General features: G+C 59.7%; 1 protein-coding gene across 1 annotated transcript; it reads right to left on the reverse strand.

Moving 5' to 3' along the window:
• Positions 1–1,186: 1,186 nt before the first annotated feature.
• On the reverse strand, positions 1,187–11,046 carry VSIG10L2 (V-set and immunoglobulin domain containing 10 like 2). The gene is given in 22 exon segments (XM_072731943.1): positions 1,187–1,284; positions 1,897–2,033; positions 2,854–3,009; positions 3,483–3,684; positions 4,854–4,961; positions 4,964–5,113; positions 5,965–6,054; positions 6,057–6,131; positions 6,134–6,211; positions 6,619–6,678; positions 6,681–6,725; positions 6,728–6,760; positions 6,763–6,824; positions 8,149–8,254; positions 8,673–8,848; positions 8,850–8,946; positions 9,167–9,364; positions 9,367–9,408; positions 9,411–9,468; positions 9,978–10,355; positions 10,970–11,004; positions 11,007–11,046. Coding segments are annotated over 22 exon segments (2,424 nt in total).
• Positions 11,047–11,383: the final 337 nt, after the last annotated feature.

The following is an 11,383-nucleotide window of genomic DNA, read 5'->3' on the forward strand; positions in this document are numbered from 1 at the left end:
ATTTTATTTCCCGTGTTGAAATAAGCCTCCCTTAAACCTTAGCTCCAGTCCTGAGAGCCTTGAGAGAACTTGAAATCCCTTCTCTAATAAAGTCTAAATCTGTGAGAACCTAAGAAGCAACTTCAGTTTCTGTCCGATTCCCGTCTCCTTTCAGGCGCCACTTAGTCCTGGCAAGCTCGTCCCCTGGCTGTCTTGCTCTTGCTTCTCATCCGAGTCCCCCGCCGAGGCAGCTCTGAGTCCTGACTCTTCTAGTCAGTTGAACAAGCATTCATTTGTGTGTCACCCAGATTTCAGACACACACACACATGCACACACACACACACACTCACACTCACACTCTGGAGCCAGTGAGTCATGCTGGCAGCTGACAGTACGACTCTGGAACAGCCCCCGTCCCCTGTCAGCCAGCTCCCCAGCCTGGTGGCAAGAAGCTGCATCTGGAACACCTCTGCTCTGTCGTGTTGGCACAGACTCCTGGAGTCTAGTAACTGTGTGTCCCTCTGACCACTGCAGACACAGTGACACTCCTACACCAGAGGTAAAAGACAAAGGCCCCAGGGATGAGCACCTGGCTCCCCTGCCCCTCTGATTAGGCTGGTCCCGTAATTGAAGCTTGTGCTCTTCAGAAAGGAATTTGAGATTTGGGAAATAACTCCTAGAAGAGCACGTTTCTTGCTACAGTGGAACGAAGGGAGCACATACCTCCACGTCTTCCTTCCCACCTCCTAGCTTCCTGTGGTAGGAGAACCTGCGATCCAGCCCACCCTGGGGTCAGCCTCTCCCTGTGGGAGTTGCAATTTGAAATAACCCTCTACTAGTGACGGCATCGAGTAGGATTTATTTAGCAACTGCTCAGTTCACGCTTTGTGTGGAAGCAGCCACCTCGCTCATACTGCACCAGGCACCGTTTCCAGAACCGTCCTCCCTTGGCCTTGGACACGGGCTAGTCTTTTCTCCAGTTGTGTGTCTTCCTCATCCTTCATCTCTCTCTTCCCCAAGCTGGGCCAGGACTTCTTCTGTAACCAGGCCATTTACCTTGTCCTCGTGGGGAAGGCTGGGTGTTAAGGGGCAGGGAGGGAGGGCCGGTGTCTTGGCCATCTTGGTCTTAAGGCCAAGTGTGACAGAAGGATCTTTCCATCTCCCGCCTGTCCCCTCTATGCATGCTTGCACATTCCTGTTGGGGCCTCATGAGGTCGTGGTCACAGTGATGGTGACATTAACTAGGGCATCTGTGGGTTCTTGTGCAGGATCTGAGCCTGGGGTGGTGGGTGGTGGTTCAAGGCCTATAAAGAACAGACACAAGCAAAGGAGACGCCTTGGGCACGTCCTGGGTTGTTCACAGGACAAGACACTGAGTATAGTGCCTGGAACTCAGGACTGCTCCCCTTAACATATGGGTGATTTTTGGGATAAAACTGTGCTGACCTGGTGGTGCCTCCAGGCCTTCCCTTGAATCCCTGTATTGGTGACTTTGCTCCTGAGGGTGAAATGGGGGAGAAGTCAATGACAGCCACATTCCCCAGCCCGCCTTTCCAGTTACTGGAGAATCCCAATCCCCAGAATGACTGGGGTGCTCCACTCACATGGGAACAAGCAACCCACCAAGGCCTGGAGGAAGAAAAGAAGGCGCATTACTTGAGCAACCCAGCATAGATCTGGCAACAATAACCCTCCCTTCCCCCATAGGCTCCCCACTGGAGACCCTAGCACCCAGAGGGGATAGCCCCAGATGCCTGCAGTTGGGAGTTGGAGCCCGGATGGACAGCTAGCATTGGGGAGAGGTCACAGGGAAGAGCCCAGATGCCTTGCCCGGGAGAGTCTGCATCTCTCCTTGGATAGGTGTAGACCTGGCCCCCTTTGGAGTCCAGCAACCCAGCCCTTCGGCTACTACTCACAGGGCAAAGTCTCGGGGTGCCAGGCAGCATGCTGGAACACCAGGAGGGAGGCCACCATTGCCACCACCACTCCTGTGCCGGCTGCACCCAGCACTGCCGGATAGGCGCTGAAGGGGGGCTCTGCTAAGGGGACAGTGCTGGTTACATGGCTTTGGAGCCACTACTGAACTTGAAACAAGGGCTCAGCGGGCAGCGAGCAGGCAAGGCCCTGCAGTGGGAGTCAAGAGCAAGATGGCCCCACGGCGACCAAGGTCAAGTCTTTCCCAAGGAAAGAGGTGCTCGGCATGCCTCTGCTCTCAAGCTCTCAAGGCCCCAGCCAAGCCCCCCATTTCTGGCCCAGAAGGCAGCAGGCGAGTTATCTCGGCAGCTTGGGGCTGAAGGGAAGAACACCCTGAGACAAGGAGTTCCCGGGATGGAGGGAGAGCAGCGGGGAGCTGAGAGCCCACCTGTGCCCCCGGGGCCAGAGGGGGGGCGGTGACACTGAGGCACAGAGCTGGGCCCCTGCTCTTCCTTGATCACCAGCACCAGTCCCACCCCCGGTGGCCCCCACCCTAGGCCTGGGGCCTCCAGAGCCTCCCAGAGAGGGATGGGCAAGACAGCAGCGGAGAGCACCCAGGCGCAGGGGAGAGGAGAGAGAAGGGCCGATGTGGTGGGTGGGAGGGAGGCAAAGGGGGGATAAGGGACTCCCTGGGAGGAGGAAAGGAAGGGACTCCTGGGTGGCCCAGGCTCAGAGCCTCTGCCTTTGGGTCAGGGTGTGATCCCGGGTTCTGGGATGAGTACCCCCTCCGACACCCCGCAGGGAGCCTGCTTCTCCCTCTGCCTGTGTCTCTGCCTCTCTCTCTTTCTCTGTGTCTGTCGTGAATAAATAAATAAAATATTTTAAAAATGATAAAAGAGGACGAGGAACCGGGTGGGTCGGTTTTGCAGAGAAAGGCTGAGTCGCTGCGCGGCCTGCACCTGGGGTCCCCCTCGGAGGGGTGTCAGGCCAGGACGCGGAAGGCGCAGCGGGCGCCGGGGTCCAAGCCCCCCAGCTTTGGGGGGCCCTGCCGGGCGGCGTGAGGTCCCCAGCCGCCGCCTCCCAGCCCCGGCTCGCCCCGGGCACCTGCACCGCACCTGCCGCTGGGGCGCCCACAGGTGGACGGCGGATGGGGACGCTGGGGGAGGACGGGCGCCCTGGCACCTGCACCCCACCCCGCCGCGGGGGCGCCCACAGGTGGACGGCGGATGGGGACGCTGGGGGAGGACGGGCGCCCTGGCACCTGCACCCCACCCTGCCTTGGTGCTGCCCACAGGTGGGCGGCGGATGGAGACGCTGGGGGAGGACGGGCGCCCTGGCACCTGCACCCCACCCCGCCGCGGGGGCGCCCGGGTCCTGTGGACGCGCGGCGGGGGGGTGTCCCGGGGGGTCCCGACGGTGCTACCCCGTCCGGTCCCTGTGCGAGGCGGAGAGCCTGCCCTGCCCACGGCACGGGGCCCTTAGGCTGCACCCAGGAGTGCTCCGACTCCTGTGCCCGCCAGCCGGCTGCCTCCGTGTCTACACTCGCTCTGTCGGCGCCCCGGGGGCCCCCCGCGCCCGCGCCCCGGACCCACGCAGCACCTCCCGCAGGGCGCTCGGGCGCTCGCCGTGGGTGGGCGCCCCCGGGGCGTGCGGGGTCAGCGCCCGGTGCCGAGGTGGAGCCGCCGCCGGGGTCCCGGCCAGAGGAGCCACCCAGGAGGGCGCACCCCAGCCTGGCCTCTCCGCCTCCCGGCACCGGCCCCTGGGCTGGGCCATCGCCAGCTGCGGAGCTTCTGCGGGGACGCAGAGGGCAAGGCTGGGGGCCGGGATGAGGAGGGAGAGAGGAGGTGAGGGCGGATGCCCACCCAGTCCGCTCCAGATCTCCCGAGGGTGCCGGTGCTCCTGCCTGCGCCCTGCTCCCCCGCCCACGGGTGCGCCCCTGCCCTACCCACCTCTGTGTCAAGTGCCTCCCTGCCGGCACCTGCCGAGGGGCCCCCTCCTCCCTAATGGCCCACCAGTTCCTGGCCCCCGGGGACCCAGGCTGGCCCCAGAGCAGGTGCTCTTTTTATGGACTGAGTCCCAGAGACCCAGAGTTTCAGGTGTCAGTGACTCTGCTAGGATGGAATTTCCAGCGTGGAGACTGGAGGGAGGGAGGGAAGTATTCCCAGTGGAGGGCCTGGGCCATGCTGGCTGCCACCCAGCCCCCGAGACCAAGGGGAAATCATTTTGTGGGAACCGTTATAGGGGCGGCTCCTCTGTGTGCTTTTCTCCTATCTTCCAATTCAATAATTCCCTTTCTTCTTGAGTTGGCGATAAATAGGACTGGCAGGGCCGGATGGAGAGAGAAAGAAACCAGACCCAAACCCTGCAGGCAGTGAGAGAGGCAGAGGCCTCTGACACCTGAACCGAGGATGCAGGTCAGGAATAATAATCAGGCATCTCTCATGCAAATTGATGCAAATGAAGGAGACGGGAATCTCTGGCCAGCTAGACGGGAGCTGTCCCACAGCGGTTGCCCCGGCCACATGTGACCCTAGAAGGCTTGCAGTGTGGCCAGCTCACGTCGACATGCACTGTAACTACAGCAGATTTTGAGGACAGTAGAATAGGATACCTCATTCATAATGTTTTATTATTATACATCAAGGTAATAATATATTGGATATATTGAATTCAATCAAACATTTCTCTTGTTTCTTTTTACTTTTTCACATGTGGCTACTAGAACATTTTAAATGATATAAATGGCTCACATTATATTTTTATTGGATAACACAGACCCAGACCAAACCCCCTGATTTCATGGATCAAAAAAACCTTGGATCCTTAGGAGATGAGATGACTCCATCTCCTGACTCACTTTGCATTCCAGCACAGACAGCCGCCAGAGCCCCTCATCCGGGTTCCAAAGGGCTGCTGTCCCACCTCAGCCCTCAGAACTAAGCCAGCAGCCCCCACTCACCCAGCTGGAGCTGGCAGTGGGGGTCAGGGACCCTGAGGGGGTGAGTACCCCAGCAGGTGAACTCTCAGCCAGCCAGGTCTTCCTGGGCCTGCAGCAGATGGACAGCCGGCCAGTGAGGGGCTGCTGCTGTCCATCCCGCCAGCTCAGCACGGCAGGGGGCTCGCCTCCAGGCCACTCACAGCTCAGCATGATGAACTGGTCTCCCACGGTGACTGTGGTCCAGCAGGTAGGGCTCCGGGGCGGCGGGGGGTGGGGGTCCCCTAGACAGGGAATAATGGCTCAGCATGGCCCTATAGGAGGATGGAGGGCTTGGTAGGCCTACTCCTTCCTTCCTTCCTTCCTTCCCTTATTGTTTTTTAAATATTTTATTTATTTACTTATTTTAGAGAAAGAGAGAGCACAAGTGGGAGGGGCGAAGGGAGAGGGAGAGAATCTCAAGCAGACTCCTGCCATGGGGCTCAGGTCATGACCCTGAGATCATGACCTGAGTTGAAACCAAGAGTCAGATGCTTTATTGACCGAGCCACCCAGGCTCCCCTCCTTCCTTCATCTATTGCTTCACTCACTCATTCCCTCATTGCCTCAGTGACTCATTCATTCATTCATTCACCATTTACGGAGGGCTAGCCACATGCCAGAGAAATTGTGGGAACAGATGCCAAGCAAACTATTACAATATAATTTGATAAATGCCAGAGTATAGGTAGAAAGACAAACTCTGGGGCCTCAGGGAGGAGGACTTTGAAGATAGGATGGCATTCAAACTTGGTCTTGGGGGGTGGACAGGAGTTTACAAAGCAGAGAGAAGGCTAAAAGCAAGAGGGCAGTGGTAGTGTAAGGTCGATGACAGCCTGCTGTCCCTAGGGGCTGGGAGACAGGAGGTTGTCACAAGGCTCCAAGCCCGACCTGCAGGGGCCAGGGCGGTGTGGCTGGAGACCCGGCTGGAGTGAGGAGGCGTTGGGAGGGAGAGTCTGAGCTGAGTGCGGCCCACCTCCTTGTTCCACGGCCAGTCTTGGAGTTTGTGATCCGGAGCCCCACCCCAGGTCCCAGGGACCCCACCCACACCTCGGCCTGGACCATCAGAGCCCGGCCGTGTCCCGAGTCCTCTCACACAGCATGATCCTGCAGAGGGTGGGCAGCGCCAGGGCCGGGTGCTGGCTGGTGCAGGCGAACACACTGCCGCTGGGGAGCCGGGCGGCTGGTGACTCCAGGTGACGTTGCTGAGAGCAGTAGGGCCAGTTCCCTGGGGCCCTTCCCACGGCAGCTGGGCAGTTGGAAGCCCCCGGACCAGGTGCAGACCAAAGTCACAGCCCCAAGGGTGGGGGGCACAGTTCAAGAGGGCTGGCCCTCAGGGGGATCTGGGTGGAGAAATGGGTGAGGATCGGGTTGGGGGGAGACTTCACGGCCAGCGCACGGCAGCACCCCCGGGGCCAGCTGGGGGCAGGAGGCCACAGGGTGAGGGGTAGGAGAAGTGGGTGGGCGGGGAAGGATGGATTCCTCTAGGGGGCTGGTGAGCAAAGAGCTGAGCTGTCGGGTCAGGAGGCGGAGGCGGAGGGGGTGAGCCCGGGTTTGGCATCCCCGAGGAGTCCCAGGGGCCCATGGAAGCCCCTGCCCGGGGAGGCTCCTCATCACCCGATCTCTTTGCCACTGGGCCCTTTGCCTCTCAGTCACTCGCAAGCCTACTCTGTGCCTTAGTTCAGTCCCCAAGGCCACGGGAAGGATCCCTTGGGGATGCGGCCCAGGGGCCGGGGCCCTCCCCACGCACTCCCGGCGGACGGTGAGCCTGGTGTCTGGGCACGGGTGTCCAGGCGGCTGCTGCGGGCCGGCAGGTGTACAGGCCCGCGTGGGCGCGGCTGGCACAGGCGATGACGGAGGCCCGCTGTGGACCGGGGTGTGGACACGAGCCGCACCTAGTGACTCGGGGGGCTGGATGCGGCCTGGCAGCTCAGGGTCACCTCTCCCCTCACCCCACTCCGCGGTGGTCACGGGACTGGACCACCTGCAGGCGAGGAAGACTCGCCCCTGTCCCGTCCTCACCCCTCCGCTCGCTCATAGAATCTTCGCTGGACTTGCCCACCGTCCGCCAGGCGTGTATCACGTACCGACTGTGTCAAGCACTGGGCGAGGCCCCCAAGGAACTCAGGGGCCCGGGGCCAGGTGGGTGTTCAGGGGCCGTGGGGGCAACCAGCCTAGGCCGTGGGAGGCTCCCCGGGGCCCTGAGTCGGGGGGACGGCGGCAGAGAGGTAGGGCGCCGACCTTCCCGGTTTGCCCAGGATCGAGGGGCTTCTTGGGCCTGGCACAGTTGGCCCTCGAGACGGGGGAGGGTGGAAACAGGGCGTGAAGGCGCCCAGGAGCGGTATCCCAGAGCCAGCCCCTCTCACTTCTTGGGGTCACACTGTCTTCCCTTTTCTCCTGCGTCCCCTCTTTCTGATTCCCAGAAAGGACTGAATTCTCTGCCTGCTTCCATTCTGCTCCTGCTCCTCTGTTTTTCCCAAGAGCTGCTCATCTGTCTCCTCCATAGTCCTGAGTTTGCAAATCCCTGACCAACCCCCACCACCAGGACAGACATCACTAGTCCTGGCTTTTTAAATCCTCTAGACCTGCCTTGTCCAAGAGATATACGTGAGCCACAGATCTTTTAGAATTGGCCCGCAGCCAAATCTTTTTTTTTTCCCCAAAGGTATTTATTTATTTATTTATTTATTTATTTATTTATTTATGATAGACATAGAGAGAGAGAAGCAGAGACTCAGGAGGAGAGAGAAGCAGGCTCCATGCCGGGAGCCCGACGTGGGACTTGATCCCGGGTCTCCAGGATCGCGCCCTGGGCCAAAGGCAGGCGCTAAACCGCTGAGGCACCCAGGGATCCCCCTGTAGCCAAATCTTAAAAAGGAAAAATAACTAAACCCATCCAACCGAAAAGCACCAATGGGTTTTAATAATTGTAATAATATTTTGTATTTAACCAAATACATCCAGAATATTATTTCTGTGTATAATCAAAAAATTATTGATGAGTTATAATAAATATATATATTTTTAGACAAAGTCTTCAAAATCCAGTGTGCATTTGGTAGGTTGAGCACACCTGCTCGGTTCTGGCGAATCTCCAGGGCTCGGAGCCACGCAGATGGCAGCCACGTTGGACAGGGCAGCTCTAGACCATCCTAGTCTTGTTCCTTCGCACAAACTTCTTTTTTTTTTTTTTCTTCACACAAACTTCTAGTTTCATCTTTAATTTTTTTTTTTTTTAATTTGCAGAAGTTCATTAGCTTTATTTGTTCTCTTTACTAACTATTCTGGTCTTTTGTCCGCTTTTGTATCGGTTGCTACTTCCTCCTGGTTGCTAGTTTTGGAGTTCCTTGCAAGTTCTGAGAAGTGATCTGTGTTTGGTCTCTGTGCTTTAAAGACAAACTTCTGATTTTCAACTCCAAATTCTCAGCCTCCGACATGGGGCCAACTTGCTACCCTCTCTCCCTACTGTGTCCCTCCTCCCGGTTTCCTCAGGGTCCCTCAGAGTTCCGCTCATCCCTGAGAGGCCTTCCGGCTTAGTCCAAAGGCAGGCTCCGCAGGTCACCCCTTTTACCGTCGTTAGGGGCTAAGTTGTGACTTTGAATGCGTGCTCATTTTCCTGGGAAAGGGGCTCGTACCTGGAAAAGGTCACAAACCCTGTACTAGGTCTGTATCTGGTACCAGGGGGTACAGTGCCCTGCTGTCCTGGCACCACTCAGTGGGCTGGGGCAGTCCTGGAGGCCCTGGGGGTGTCAGGAGGCCACGTACAGATGGGTAGGGAGGTGCCAGCCCCCCAATCTGACTCACAGATGACATCAAGGAAGGTCCCATCACTGTTCAGCCGGTTGACCACGTTGTGGGCACTGCATACATACCAGCCCAGGTGCGTCCTGTTGACTGGGTCCAGCTGAAGCCATTGGTCTGACACCTCCACCAGGTCCTCCTCAGGGCCCCAAGGCGCCCGATGTCACCAGGCAAACGTCAGGCTCTGTGCCCTCCCGTACTGCACATGTGGCAGCCACGGAGGTCCCCTCCACTGGGGACGGGTCACTCAGCCTCACCTGGGGCTTCGATACGGGCACTGACCAGGGGAAGGAGGGGCCCTGCAGCTGTCATACCCCCAGCCCTGCCCTTGCCGGGTTGGCCTGACGCCCCCCGGCACCCACCGTCCCCTCCTTGTGATTCCAGGTCTTCCCACTCCCTGGTCGTGGACCCAGCCGGCCGCAATGGGAGACACGTGCAAATAGAGGCAAACGGCAGGCAGAGCCACTCAGGGGGCCGGTCCGTGGCAGGCCCCTCACCCAGCGCGGCCCCGGGGGGGCGGGAGCAGGCGTGCAGCGGGCCCGCCGTGCGCAGGGCCTGGCCCGGGGGTGGTCAGGCAGCCTCCTGCAGCTCCCGTAGCACCAGGCTGCTGTTCCGCAGACTCACAGCTCCCAGAGCCCAGGCCCCGGCCTCCACCTTGGACTCTGCCCCATGGGTGACGGCCACAGGCCGGGCCTCAGTGAGCCCAGGGCGGTGAAGCTCCAGGAGACCCGCAGAGGCCGGGGCCAGAGCCCCAGGCCAGCTCCACAGAGCCCCCCGCGCTCCCTGAACTGCGTGGCCCCTGTCAGGGGCTCGCTGGGGCCACTGGGGCCGCCCTGGGGACAGAGCGGTGATGCAGGACATTTGGGCGGTGCTGGGCTCTCCTCCCGCCCCTCCTTGGGCCCCTGCTCCTTTTCCCTGGAGATGGGGGACAGGACAGTTGGTGGGGTTTTCTTTTTAGGATGTTCTTATTTATTCATGAAAGACACAGAGAGAGAGGCAGAGACACAGGCAGAGGGAGAGGCAGGCTCCCTGCACAGAGCCTTATGTGGGACTCAATCCCGGGACCCCGGGGTCATGCCCCGGGCCGAAGGCAGACGCTCAACTGCTGGGTCCCCCAGGGGCCCCGGCAGGCCAGTTTCTGAGCGAGCTTTGGGGTTTCCTGTCTGGCTGTGCCCTCGCAGCAGACAGCCCGGGGGGATCCTTGACTGCGATCTGGGAACCACCCGGAGCTGAGGTTTCCACCCCCTGAGCCATCAGACCGCCCTGGAGGCTCGATACAAATATGCATCCCTGGGCCTCATCCCAGACCAGAGTCCGAGTCCCCAGGGCGTCGGCCCGGGCATCTGTGCTGTCAACGGGCGTCCAGAAGCCAATCTGCTGATCAGCCCGAGACTGGGACATCCACACGGCCACCGGCAGCTCCGGCTCTGCAGGTGTCTGAGGCTTCCAGGGGATTCTAGACCCACTGCCCGAAGGGACGGTGACCGCGGCCTGCCACCCGCCTATCCAGCCTTCAGTCGTCAGCTGGTCATTAGGTGCTGCCTGCTGCATCCCGGGCACAGGGTGGCGATGACATGGGAGGAGGCCCATCCCTGCTCTCAGGGGGCGCTCGGTCTCCCCGGGGGTCTGACATGAGTCCTTCCTCTGTGCGAGGCCCTGCCCGTGGGGTACGGGTCCACCCGCACGCTGACAGTAAGAGCACCCCCTGAGACTGAGCGGGAAGTCACTCCTAGAACCACAGGGTAGATGGTGGAGCTGGGGGGGCCTCGCTCCCAATAACAGACTCTTCCTGCTGCTGCCAGCTTCTCCAGGGACAGAAGGGGACCCAGGCATGGAGCTGGAGGGGAGGGACCAAAGGCCAAATTCTGCTGTTTGATTGATCCAGAAGCAAAACCCTTCGCCCCCAAGCCTGTGGACCCTGCTCTGGCCCAAGCTACCAGCCTCTCCCACTGAGACTACTGGTCTCCCACTGCTCTCAGCCACCTGCAGACCATCCACCCTCGAGGGAACGTTTGGAAGCCCAGATCTGACCGTGTCACTCCATGCTTACCACCCGACAGTGGCCTAGTCAGGATAACCCCAGACTTCTGAGGGTAACCCAGAATGTTCTCTGTCTTCTGGCCCTGCCTCCCCCGCCTGGCACAGAGGAGTGGCTCAGGGCGGGCTGGCCAAGATCTAGTGGAGAAGCAGAGTTAGTGAACTTCATCGAATGGCCACACAAGTGTTAAAGGGGGATCCCGAGGAAGGAAAAGGGAGAAACAATGGAGTATGGGGACGTGGTCTGGGCATCACTCACCTACGGCCCCTCCGTGCAGAAGGCAGAGGGGCGTCAGCACAGGACGCCAAGCCGTCTGTGCGGAGCCCTCTGACCCACCATGGCCTCGTCTCCCTGGGTGGCTGCCCATCGGGGCTCCTGCCTGACACTCGGGCACTTTCTCTCCAGAGCAAAGCCCAGCCCTGGAAGGATTGGGGGTCTGGCTCGGGTTGCCAGCCTTGGCATTCTGCCCCCTGCCCCCCTCAACCCCCGCTCTCCTGTTACCCTCACTGGCCCGACGACAAGTGAATTATTTACCAGATGATTCACTCCATCCATAATGCAGAGCTGGGGAGGGCAAGATGTGGCCGGGGCAGATCTAGGGGACCCCCCCAAGCTCCCTGCATTTTTATTTTAATGATAGTATAAAACTAGAGATAGTATAAAACTGATGATAGAG

Source organism: Vulpes vulpes, chromosome 12 (assembly GCF_048418805.1).
Source record: "Vulpes vulpes isolate BD-2025 chromosome 12, VulVul3, whole genome shotgun sequence".
NCBI classification, from domain to species: Eukaryota; Metazoa; Chordata; class Mammalia; order Carnivora; family Canidae; genus Vulpes; species Vulpes vulpes.